The sequence below is a fragment of the Xenopus laevis genome, chromosome 2S, assembly GCF_017654675.1.
Source record: "Xenopus laevis strain J_2021 chromosome 2S, Xenopus_laevis_v10.1, whole genome shotgun sequence".
Lineage (NCBI taxonomy): Eukaryota > Metazoa > Chordata > Amphibia > Anura > Pipidae > Xenopus > Xenopus laevis.
This window is the reverse complement of record NC_054374.1, coordinates 128,853,734-128,867,656: the sequence shown is the minus strand read 5'-3', so window position 1 is coordinate 128,867,656 and position 13,923 is coordinate 128,853,734. Positions and strand designations below refer to the sequence as shown.

General features: G+C 37.4%; 1 protein-coding gene across 1 annotated transcript in view; it reads right to left on the bottom strand.

Moving 5' to 3' along the window:
* The window catches only part of cs.S (citrate synthase S homeolog), a 32,084-nt gene that overhangs the window by 13,049 nt on the left and 5,112 nt on the right, over window positions 1-13,923 (bottom strand). The window contains exons 2-5 of the mRNA XM_018250005.2: window positions 4,758-4,805; window positions 4,496-4,603; window positions 627-692; window positions 409-540 (exon numbers count right to left, since the gene is read on the bottom strand). Of these exons, the coding sequence (XP_018105494.1) occupies window positions 409-540; window positions 627-692; window positions 4,496-4,603; window positions 4,758-4,805 (354 nt within the window). The remainder of the gene's footprint in view (window positions 1-408; window positions 541-626; window positions 693-4,495; window positions 4,604-4,757; window positions 4,806-13,923) is intronic.

Sequence of the window (13,923 nt, the reverse complement as noted above, 5' to 3'; positions counted from 1 at the left end):
CGATATTGCCCACCTCAAGATGGGCATATCAGGGAGAGATGCACTCGTTTAGCGACATCGCCAAACAAGCGGATCTCTCCGTGTATGGCCACCTTTAGTCAGCATTTGAATTCAGTTGAAGAGATCTTTTAGGTGGGTCGGAGGGTCGGGTGGGTGCGGGTTTGCAGGGCTGGGGGCGGCTTTGAGGGGAAATATTTTGGGTGCAGCATTTTCTTCATACTGACACGTTCCTATGATTTTTATAGGAACGTGTCAGTATCACTTTACGTTTGCCTTTAGGGAAGAGGTGGTACATGAGCAGTCCTTTTATATCAGGGGTCCCCAACCCCTTGCAAAAAAAGGTTGGGGACCACTGTTTTATATGGTCTTATAAAAGGAGTTTCAACATTAACATGCATCAAACATTACCTGTTCTTGATTGGGTACCTCCCCAGTCACCAAAAGCCAGAAGAGTCCCTCAGGCAATGGCTCTTCCCCTCCAGGAGCCTTGGGGAGCAGCTTCTGGCACTCAGGAATGCTGTAGCCTCTGAAGCGGATACCCTGGGGAAAGACAGACCAATAAATGACATTGGGAAAACTAGGTGGCAATTTTTTTTTCAAAGTGATCACTTGTTTTTTTGCCTTACCTCATCAGGGTCAAGCACAGATGTTTCATAGACCAACCCCTTCATCCCACGCATACCACCATATACCTGAAATAGAGGCAGGATAAGTGTATTGATTCAACAAGTAGAAATGAAAAAGCATCAAATATACGGTCATAGATTTATACTGCCTGCAGTTCTGTGCAAGAGGCCTGTAGACCAGATATCGTCCCCTCCAAACTGTTATAATAAAAGTTGTATTTCAACTTGCTTTGTTTTAGATAGCAGACATCTATATAAAGAATGTGTAAAGCACTGTCCCACAAGATTTATATTTTTAAAATGTTGTATTACCGTGAGATTTTACAGACTTAAAATTGATTGTTACATGCTTTAAAACAGAAATTACTTAAAGGACCAGTAACATCAAATAAAAAAAAACTAACAATTGTTAATATACTTCGAATAATAAACAACAACACATATTAAACTTTAAAATTGCTAAGTCTTTATTTAGAAATAACTTACCTAAACTCCGATTGTGCTCCTCTTCAAAAAAAAAAGGAGATGCAACAATCCATCATGCGGTGCTTGATTTCTCCTCCCTGGCTATCTACTATAAGGAAGGCAGGGAGGAGAAATTGAGCGTCGCACGATGGATCACCCGATCACCTTTTCTGAGTGCAAGCGGAGATTCGGTAAGTTATTTCTAAATAAAGGCTTAGTGATTTTAAAGTTTAATGTGTTGGTGTTGTTTTTTCCGTAGTATACTAAAAAGAATTTTTTTTAAATTTTTTGATGTTACTGGTCTTTTAAAGGGGTGGCTCACCTTCCAGTTAACTTTTACTATGTGAATTGTGTGTTTTACTATAGAATGTCCAATTCTAAGGAACTTTTGAATTGGTCTTCATTATTTATTTTTTATTTGCCTTTTTTGTTGGACTCTTTCCAGCTTTCAAATGGTGGTCACTGACCCCATCTAAAAAAACAAAGGCTCTGTAAGGCCACATGTTTATGGTTAGTGCTGCTTTGTATTACTCATCTTTATATTCAGGTCTCTCCTGTTCCAGTCTCATAAACCACAAATAATAAAAAAAGAAAACCAATTGCAAATTGTCTCAGAATATCACTCTCTGAAGTAACTAAGTTACTTCAAACAGTCAAAATTTCTCACAGGACCTTAAACCAATGAATTTATAAGGATAGCAGGGATGTTAGCCTTACAGCATGAGCAACCTGGTGCTTTGTAAGAAGGAAGACATTTAACGGTCATTACACACAAGTTACTATTTCAAGCAACATCATTGTTTAGTGACTCTGGAAGGTTAGCAATGTCACCACCAAAACAGAGCAGTTGTGACATGGTGCAACAGGTTGAGAGCACAGTCAGCAGGCAGAGAACTAGTTAGGGTCACTATGACCTCAATGGCAACACTTCAGACCACACAGCAGCAGCACATGTACAGTAAGTACACAAAGAGTTCTCAGGCTGCTCAAGTCTGATGTAGGCCAGCATAGTTTCTTTATACTCAAATATTAAAGGAACAGTAACACCAAAAAATTTAAGTGTTTTAAAGTAATGAAAATATCATGTAGTGTTGCCCTGCACTGGTAAAACTGATCTGTTTGCTTCAGAAACACTACTATAGTTCATATAAACAAGCTGCTGTGGAGCAATGGTGGAAATTGAAAAACGGCTATATGGCACAGGTTAACTAATGGATAAGATAACACCATTAGACAGACAGAGCTTATTTGCTATCTGCTGTGTAACCTGAGCCGTTTCTCCTTTGAATGGCTGCCCCCATTGCTACACCGCAGCTTATTTATATAAACAATAAGTGTTTCTTAAGCAAACAGCAGTTTTACCAGTGCAGGGCAACACTGCATTATATTTTCATTACTTTAAAACATTCATTTTTTGACATTACTGTTCCTTTAACTTTTAGCGTTTCCCAGACAATATGCCAAGCAACACTGCACTTCTCATTCTTGCTCTATACTACTATATGGTTACTAGACTCAGTGACCACAGAAACCACGAAGAGAAAGTATATAACTAGGGATGCACCAAATCCAGGATTCAGTTTGGGATTCAGCCTTTTTCAGCAGGATTCGGATTTGGCTGAATCCTTCTGCCCAGCTGAGCAGAATCATAATTTGCATATGCAAATTATTAATTTGTATACACAAATTAGGGGCAGGAAGGGAAATTGTGTGGCTTTTTGTCACAAAACAAGGAAGTAAAAAATGTTTTCCCCTTCCCACCCCTAATTTGCATATGTAAAGCAGGATTCGGTTCGGTATTCGGCCGAATCTTTCGCGAAGGATTGGGTGCAACCCTAAAATATACATCCCTTTTTAAAAATTAACTCATTCAGTTGGGCTTAAGTTTAAAAAAAAAAACAAAAACAAAAAAAAGCATAAACACTATTGGGCAAGGGTCGAATTTCGAATTCAAGGGAGTTTTTTTTTAAAAAAAAATCTCATTTTCAAACTTGGGTGAATGGGACTGACCCAAAAACTCAAATCAAATTAGAATTTTCAATTTGACCATTGATAAATCTGTCCATATCTGAACAAAAATAGATATTTATGGTTACACTGAGAAGAAACCAGGATGATCCTCGCAAGCCAAATGCTGCCTATTTGTGTTTACCTTCTATTTTAAAAATGTGAAAATCAAGAAGTGCAAACTCTTGTCAACACTGGCCCAAAGTGATTTTATATAATTTAAGTAAGTGTTTCAGATGTGAAAAAAGACTGATAACTATGTATCCTAGTAATTACAGGCCCTAAGATGGAACAGAGTAATTCCATTGTGGAAGTCAGCTGATATGGTTGCATGAATTACACTGCATCCCCTTCCCACAAGGCACATGGTCTTGCTAAGCAATTGGAAAGCTGAAGCATAGAGGAATGTAGAAAATGCTGACCGAATAATCATATTCTAGGTATGGAGAGGACAGAAAAAAAAAAAAGTTTCACTTCTACAGTAAATAAATTTTTTTCCAGGATTGTGCCTTTACCAGTATTTCGGCAACTGTAACAACAAAATATTACAACAGATGAACTCTCTTGCCTTTAGCAGAAGACAAATGGAAGTCAGCAGTTATACAATATACAACTGCATAAACAGTGTTCAAACCAGGGTCACTGCAATAAGTATGGCGGACCAGGCAGTTCCTACGAGTACCCAAGAAAGAGGAGGACACTGTAGGGCCCAGACTTCTGACAGTTCCATTGTATGACTGCAGAACAGCCATCCTCCCAAAGGTAATTATGAGGGTGTGCACAAAAATTATTCTAGTAGTAACTTATAGCTATGCCAGAGCTACATATGGACCAGCCTCATGAGTAATCATCTACTGTTTGTGCAACATTGAGTACCAGGTAGATGAGGTAATAGTGATGTTGAAAGGATTATGAGAGAAGGTTGTAAAGGCCATTTAAAGGGGCAGGCAATCTTTGCAAAAAGTATTCTATTCAAACAGATACATTTTCACATTGCTTTCTTTTTTTTTTTTTTTACATTTAAGTTTTAAAAATGAATATTTTCCCTAGTAACGGCTTAGTAAATCAGATTAAGGACTTTTTAAAATCATATAGTTTATTATATTTGGGACAATGCTCTGCAGCACAAGCTTCAAGCCCTACTGAGGATGTTTTCTAAGCTTCAATAAAGTCTGTTGCAGAGTAACTGTTACTACGATACATTAGTTGCTGCCGATTCTCTGATACTTCTGAGAAACTAGAGTATCACATTTTAGACATGAAACGGTGTAGAAGGCCAGTGACCTGCTTAGACAGCTCATATTAGAAGGAAGAATTATTTTACCAGTAAGAACAAGATATTCTGCAAGAGTTTTTTTTTAACCTGTAACATTTATGGGAAAAGGGTTTCTACTCACCATGTCAACAGTGATCTGCCCAATCGCCGTTTTGCCATACTGCTGCTTAAAGTTCTTGATTCTCGTTTGTTCTTTGGGAATTAAATCTGACAGGACATCTTTTAGATTCTAAATGAGTAAAAAAAAAAAAAAAAAAAAAAAAAGGATGAGGAGGAATATGATCAGCACATTATGAAAGTCTGCCAAGTGGAAGCAATACATTACTGGACACATTCAATTTCACACGCTCAAATAAACGAGCACAAAGCGACCAAGTACTTACTGTGGAAGAGCTTGCTTGTCGTGCAGCAATCAGAACACAAGGGGAGTTCTGTTTGGAGAAGAAAGGAGAGATTGTAGTCATTATTCAGATGTTTAGACGACAGAAAGGAAAAGTGTTGTGGGATGCCAATGTGCTTACACAACAAGGGGTCCACAATAAGAGGTAACCCGTGGAAAGGAAGGTTTTAATACACATGTGCATAAATAAGGCTTTTATTGCATGTGGGTTTGGTCTTTACACCTGAAGAAGCCAAATCTGGCATAGCAAATTACAGACTTCAGATGTTACACAGCTTGCTTGGGATTGTTGCAATAATAAGCGCAATTTTTGCTGCAGGTCTAGTAACCCAGAACAGCATGTGGATATGAGTTACAAGAACTGGAGTAAACACGGACTCTTATTACACTACCACTAATTTCAGCATAAATAAATTGGCGATTAGCTAGAAAAGTTACATTCTGACCAAATGTGTTCTCACAATCACCCCAAAATGGCTAAAATGCACAAACGGTGTATGAATCCTAAAAATCTACTCGATAGCCTATGTAACGTTGTGTATCCTAGGGCTGGTTGGTTAATAATTGCCCCTTTCCTAGAAACATTTCTATGGGTATTTGCACAATGTGTGTTGCTTTGCGTAGCCCATCCACTGGCATAAACTCAAGTGAATGGATAAAGATAGAGGAGATACCTTTTCTTAAATCAATGCTTCTTAAACTTTTTCTCACGGGACCCAATGAATCAGCCCCAATTGGGTCAAACTCAGTTATGCTCCTTACTATGTTCATTAGTAGGAAGAAAATGGGATCTTAAACTTTACAATGAATAATACCCATAAATACAGATACAGTATATACATTGTGTGATGGAATCTGTTTTTAGCCTACTCACAGATATTTAGCACGCATTTGATATGCTGGAATTTTCATGTGTTCCAGTGGATGATAAATGAAGCATTCAAGTGTCCTACTAATGATATAATCCATTGTAAAGTTACTTCCAACTATTGCACATTAGACCAGTGTCGCACTGCATTTCTATGGTATTTCACAAAGATTACAATAATGCACATAGTATTAATAATTAATTTTACTGTACTTTCAACACATTGCGAATAGCTTAACTCTGAAATGATATCCTATCACACCACTGGGTCCAGAGGTCACAGAAAATTCTGGCACCATAATGATTATTAAAAAGAAATAATATTAGGTATTAGACGCAGTTTCTCCCTTACCATAAAGACACAAGACTGCAGGGGTTTAAAAATGGATACAGAACTCATGTTAGGATATTATCTGCAGCTTTATTATAAATTATAGCAAGAAAGGTTACATAGTTTTAGTACAGTTACCGTAAGAGAAACTTATTATACCAAATAGAACAGTCAAAGAAAATATGACTTATGTCTTCCAATATAGATTTTTGTAGTTTTTTTGAAAAAAAAAAATCAGTGTTTATATATTGATCTATAGGTATAGGATTTGTTAGCCAGAAACCAGTTATCCAGAAAGTTCCGAATTATGGAAGATCTATATACCATAGATTCAATTTTAACAAAATAATTCAAAACAGTAAAAAAAAAATTGTCTTTTTTCATGGTACATGGTAATTGATCCCAGCTAAAATATAAATAATACTTATGGAAGCAAAACGAGCCTATTGGGTTTATTTCATTTCTAGATTATTTTTTAGTAGACGTATGAAGATCCAAATTACAGAAAGACTCAAGTTCTTGAGCATTCTGGATAACAAGTTCCATACATGTACAACAGTATGTGAAACCAAGCCAAATACACCACATATATATGTAAAATGTGTCAGTATTTTAGACGCTTATACCATCCAAATATATCCAAGCATGGATAAGGCTATCTTTCCTAATCAGATTACATATCTGTACATGCAAGAGCATGTTTGATCCTAAACATGGTCCTATCATAAAGTAAAAAAAAATGAATTTTTACACAAGATTGTAAGATTGGTTGGAGTCCTCTGCCCAACATATTTGTCCCAGAGATATTGCTCCATTTATGGATTGTTCAATTGTAAAGGAAAAAGGAAAGAAAAAAAACCTTGTTTTGTGACTGTGTCGATTTACCAAACCAATCAATTGTGCTTTTATTTTTAGATTAATAGGATGCGTTCTAATTTATAAAGTGCTGTGTGCAATTAATTGATTCACCAATTCATTTGATCTAAGGTACAGAAATATTTTCTACTATTTTTCTACTACCGGTCTCGTCTCCCATAGACTTTTATGGAAGCTGCTGGTCACAAAAACTTTAAGGGACAGATGTATCAAGGGTCGAATATCGAGGGTTAATTAACCCTCGATATTCGACTGCCGAATTAAAATCCTTTGACTTCGAATATTGAAGTCGAAGGATTTTGCGCAATTCGTTCGATCGAAGGAATAATCGTTCGAACGATTCAAAGGATTTTAACCCATCGATCGAAGGATTATCCTTTGATCAGAAAATTGTTAGCAAGCCTATGGGGACCTTCCCCATAGGCTAACATTGGCCTCGGTAGGCTTTAGGTGGCGAACTAGGGGGGGTCGAAGAAATTTTTAAAGAGACAGTACTTCGATTATCGAATGGTTGAATAGTCGAGCGATTTTTAGTTCGAATCTTTCGATTTGAAGTCGAAGGTCGTAGTCGAAGTAGCCAATTCGACGGTCGAAGTAGCCAAAAAAAAACATTTGAAATTCAAACAATTTTTCCTCTATTCCTTCACTCGAACTTAGTGAGTGGGCCCTAAATTAATCAGGTATTTTTTGGTGGAATGTACCCTGGAAAATGGATCCTACTGGTATGATACCAGACTAAAAAAGCCAGTAAAAGAGAACAATTGTTTAACAGGCAACAAGGCTGCATATAAAGCATTGTCAGAGACAAACACAATTATATAACTGAATGCATAGCCCCATATTAAATGCTAATGACAATGCAGCTTAAATATTTTTTAAACTAATATGTATGCTATTTCCAACAACATTTTAACCTGCATGTGCAGAATAATGTAGTCTAGTGTAATAGTATTTCCAATGAACTCCACCTTGACCTCACTCTTTCTCCTAAGGCTAATAAACCAGGGCTACTGAGACAGGACTAGAATGACGAGGATTTTGGTGGTTTACCTTCAAGCAGCCCACGCATATATATAGTTGCTTAGAAAAAAAAATAACGTATCTACAACATACACAAGGGTGTGTTGTTGCCATGCTCATCAGACGAAATACCATAAGAATTCCTAACAAAGCTAACTGCAGAACAGGTTGCCTGACAAGAGTTGTACTGGTTCTTTCTGCATTGGGCAGCTTATGACAGGACAGATCCTACATGGAGAATGTATAAACCAGAACGAGAACCTGCTCTCTCTCAACAGATAACAAGCAGAGGCTTCCTAGTTTAGGAACCTACCCATGCATGAGTGGTCATAACCAGTCTTATCTATCACACACCTTCTTTACTTACAGTACTTATACACCAATAACTGAAGTAATCAATACAAATAATGGAGAACTAAACCCTAAAAATGAATATAATGTAGCTAAAAATGCTATATTTTACATACTGAATTTATTGAACCAGCCCAGTTTCAGCTTCTCAATAGCTTTAATGATCCAGAAGATGAAATTCGTCACAAAGGGTCACCATCTTGGATAGTGTCTGTGACACTCACATACTCAGTGGGTTCTGAGCAGCTGTTGAGAAGCTAATATTAGGGGTCATCACAAATTATCAAGCAGAAAATGAGGTTGGTCTGTAATATAAGCTGATGCTACAAGGCTGATTATTAAATTCTGATGCTAGTTGCACTGGTTTCTGTGCTGCCATGTAGTAATTATCTGTATTAATTACTAATCAGCCTTATATTGCGACATGTCTATTCTATGTGTACTGTATATTGTGAGTGGGTCCCTAAGCTCAGTAAGTGACAACAGCACAGAGCATGTGCAGTGAATCAGCAGAAAAGAAGATGGGGAGCTACTGGGGCATCTTTGTAAGTACAGATCTTTACTGCGAAAGAGCTGTGGTTGCCTTGGGCTGGTACAGAAGCACAAAACATAATGTACAACATTTCTAGCCTACTTCTTAAGCTTTAGTTCTCCTTTAACAAGAAATGGCAAAATACTGGAATTCGGGCAACATCCCCTGGATAACCAACCCGTAGTGTCTGCCATTATCTGTACCACTCTGAGGTCAATTAGTACAGGGGCAAATGGACTTACAATAGTGAGAATTAAGTACATCTTTTTTTCCCCATTAGTTAATTTGTATTCTCTTTTCCTCACCCCGCTTTATTCAGACCTGCCGACAACACACTTTCAAATTATATAAAAATGTTACATGGTTTTAATTTATTTACCAATAGAATTGCTACTTTCTATTTGTACAGCTACTTCCAGTTCCTGAAACAATTCAGCATAAGCCAGCTGATAAACAGACCTGGAAGAGAACTCAAATCGCCTACATTGTTTCAAGAGTAAAACCCAGTAGTAAAGGCAGAGAAAAGAAAACAAATACTGCTCTCAATTTCAAATAAATAATGTTAAAACTGCTGAAAATAATTACTATATGTTGTAAAGTTGCTTTGAATTGCTTATATTATGTAAATACAGTATTTGGCTGAATTTTAACACAGTGAGAGATTGTCCTAAGCCACATGACTGTTATTATATAGAGGAAAGGTCATTAGGGAGAGATCACCATTTTCGCAATGAGCTGGAGGGCAGGATCACCTTACATCTATGACTTAAAATCATTCAGAAGTGGCAATGTCATGCTTGTCCCCACTAAAACAAACTAAAGCACATTTAAAGGGGTGGTTCACCTTTGAGTTAACTTCTGTTATACAAGTTGAGAGTGATATTCTGAGACAATTTGCAGTTCGTTTTCATTTTTTATTATTTGTGGTTTTTGAGTTATTTAACTTTTGAGTCAGCAGCTCTCCAGACTGCAATTTTAGCTATCAGGTCGCTATGGTGCAAATTACCCTAGCAACTATTTATTGATTTGAATTAGAGACTGGAGTATGAATAGGAGAGGATCTGAAGAGAAAGATGAGTAATCAAAAGTAGAAGTAATGATAAATATGTAGCCTTACAGAGCATTTGTTTTTTAGATGAGGTCAATATCCCCATTTGAAAGCTAGAATTAGTCAGAAGAAAAAGGCAAATGATTAAAGAACTCTAAAAAATCAACAATGAAGACCAATTGAAAAATTGCTTAGAATTGGTAATTCTATAACATACTAAAAGTTAATGTAAAGGTGAACAGCCCCTTTAAATACCTTAACGGTGCCATAAAAGAGACAGAATAACTATACATTTAACTGAGATGTAAGTATACATGTACCTAAAACCAACGAACATTAAAGAATGTACACACAACTCAGAACAGTACAAAACCCATTTTACATTTCCCACATGGGATGGCATCAGACTACTTTATTGTAAAATGCAGATTCCTAAATGCCTAGCTAACCTTAAAGTTATGCAACTTTTCAAAACTAGGCAGCTTCAGTCATTAGGTTTTATCTAATGATGCTAAATTAGTTAGCAAATGTTAGTGGCAGATTTATCAAAGGTCGAAGTTAAAAAAAACTTTGAACTTCGAATTCAAAAAGACAGAATGGAGGTCGAAGTTTTTTGGAGTCGAAGTGGCCCGAATTCAATCTCACAAATTCCCCCAATTGCCTCCATACAGGTTCTAGGAGGTCCCCCATAGGCTAAAACAGCACTTCGGCAGCTTTTAGGTGGCGAATGGTCGAAGTTTTAACAATATACAAAATTCGGGGGTTGTGGAAGCACACTTAAAGGAATTGTTTGGTGTAAAAATAAAAACTGGGTAAATAGATAGGCTGTGCAAAATAATAAATGTTTCTAATATAGTTAGTTAGGCAAACATGTAATGTATAAAGGCTGGAATGATTTGATGTATAATATGTCAGTCAGGACTCTACTTCCTGCTTTTCAGCTCTCTTGGTTTACACTGCCTGGTTACCGTGGTTACCAGGCAGTAACCAATCAGAGACTTGAGGGGGGCACATATCTGTTGCTTTTGAATCTGAGCTGAATGCTGAGGATCAATTGCAAACTCACTGAACAGAAATGTACCACTCAAAGTTATAGAGCTGAAAAGCAGGAAGTTGGATTCTGGCTGTTTTATTAGACATTTGTTCACTCCAGCCTTTATATATTACATTTTTGGCTAACTAACTATATTAGAAACATTTTTTATTTTGCACAGCCTATCTATTTACACAGTTTTTATTTTCACACTGAACTGTTCCTTTATTTAAGTATAGTGGAAGTGCTACTTACAATGCACTTCTCTGGGCCCCTGCCTCATAAGCAATTCAGTATAAATACAAGTGCATATGTTTACAGACAGGGGTTTTTAGTTACAAAGTTATGATCATAAAGTTGAAAAGCCGCTATACCACGTCAAGGTAAACCCCATATGGTGGTCCCTAACTTGTTTGCCTCTGGTCATAGTAGTATAAAGGATCTTGCGCCTCTCTGCATAGTAGCATGGATTGAAGTAAATGTCTGCTGAGCTTTGGTTTCAAACTGAAGGCTAAATCCTCCCCTGCCGCCACTACCTTGCGGCTTTTAAGAGGGAGTAAGAGGGAGTAATTGCCCAAACCAACACCTATTTTTTTAAAACAATGTAATGACATACAAGTAGTGAAGGCAAAGTAAAACCAAATGCACAGGTGCACAATTAAAACATGTGTATATAATTATATGTGTGAGTAGGATGTATAGAACTAAAAATATACGAGTGAAATAAAATAGATAGAGAACAAACAAAATTAAGTGTAATAATAAGTGTAGTAAGTGTGAATGGATTCAAGGTGTTGCTTTATTCTACTGTGACCAGAGGATAGGGACCGCCATATTGGGTTTACCTTGACGTGGTACGGTGGCTTATCAACTTTATGATCACGCCTGTTTTTTTAAACACATGCACTTGTATATATACTGAATTGCTTATGAGACAGGGGACCAAGGAAGTGCATTGTAAGTAGCACTTCCATTATACTTAAATATACTTTAATTTAGCCTTTACAGTGCTTCCACAACCCTCGAATTTTGTATGAAGTTTTAAAGAGACAGTAATTAAAAAAAATTCGATCTTCAAATTTCGACGTTTTTTCAAAATCGAATCAAAGTTGGACTATTCAATGGTCAAAGAACCCAAAACCTTTGATAAATCTGCCCCTTAATGTTCTCACATTTACATATATATTAGGATTTAATGTTTGGCTGAACAACCCCGCAATGCTGTCCAATCCCTGGGAGCAGGGAGGAGCAGCTCTAAAAACCTTGGCAGAACATTGGGCTGGGTTGGGACTGGACAGGTTAAAGGGATCCTGTCATCAGAAAATACGTTTTTTTCAAAACGCATCAGTTAATAGTGCAAGCCAATTTTGACTGCTACATGCAGATATCCATTAAGTGTTTATGGAGAAAGATAGCTCTCCCACACAATTATTATTTACATTGCACTAACATATTCCACAGTGCTTTACAGAGATTAAAAAGGAAGTGATTGCCAGACTATCACAAACACTATACAAATACAGTGATAAGATATGTGCTAGACACCCTCCAATTGCTAGTATAGGTATGGGATCCGTTATCCAGAAAGCTCCGGATTCCAGAAAGGTGGTCTCCCATAGACACTCCACTTTATCCAAATAATCCAAATTTTTAACGATTTCCTTTTTCTCTGTAATAATAAACCAAAACATTGTACTTGATTCCAGCTGAGATATAATTAATCCTTAATTGAAACAAAACCAGCCTATTGGGTTTATTTAATGTTTAAATTCTAGTAGACTTAAAAAGTATGAAGATCCAAATTATGGAAAGATCCCTTATCCGGAAAACCCCAGGTCCCAAGCATTCTAGATAACATGTCCCATACCTGTACTCCACTGGTAATGTTCACACCACCCACAGAGCTGTTACACTCATAAGATAAAAATCCTTCCTCATGAGGCAGTGAGGAGTAACATAGGCTGCAAAAAATAGGCCCTGGTAACTAACAGCGGACATTACTTTTTTTGTGACTCCTATTGGCTTGCATGACAATTGCCTGTAAGCACTTGTGCCAGTGTTTGTCCGATGACAGATACCTGGAAACACAGAAGTCAACTTTTCCATGCAACCACTGCCAGACTCACAAGCATAAGTAGTTAAACAACGGTTGTCCCGCAGTTATCTGACCAATCGGCTGGTGAGTAAATAGCATTGTTCCAATCAGGCTGCTAGGACAAATGAACAATCAGGCATTGAGCTGCGGCTCTTTTCACAACTGTCACATCTCAGTGGGTGAATGAGGCGCCTTCATTTATACATAATACTCATTTCATCTGCACTTTTAGACATAATTTCTAAGGGCTAGTCCACACGAGGAGATTTGGGAAGATTTTGTTGCCTGGCGACTAATCGCCTCGTCTTTTGAGCGACTATCTCCCCGAACTGCCTTAGCGTTTTCCCCCCATAGGCTACAATGAAAAGTCGCCTGCGCTAATGCACACGCGGCAATGCGTTTTCAATAGTCGCCCGAAGTTGCCTCAGACGACTTTTCATTGTAACCTATGGGGAAAAACGCTGAAGCAGTTCGGGGAGATAGTCGTTCAAAAGACGAGGCGATTAGTCGCCAGGCGACAAAATCTCCCTGAATCTCCTCGTGTGGCCTTACCCTTATGAGTACAATGTGCAAACAAGGAATATACATTGGATAGAGTTACAGAAACCAAAAAGACTGGGTGTGGCTTTGTTTACACAACTAATAGCTGCAGACAGCAGAATTGACAGCAATCCACACTGCAAAAATACTCAAAACATTAATTTTAAAAATAACCTGAGTAGAAATTCAAATTAATGTTTTCCTGATTGGAGTTATATTTAGAGATTACATGACACATGGTGAATGAAACTGATCTGACTTCAGGATATGCCCCAAAAATCCAACTAGAACCTAATTTCGAAGTGAATGGTTTCCAATTGGACTTGTTCATAATGCATGGGCCTGTGCTAGATTGTATTAATGATAGTCAACTGAGAAGTTCTATACAGAATTGAAAGACCTTATGAGTACCTATGGGCAATCTGGCATCCACGCTTTTAATCAAATTGGATACG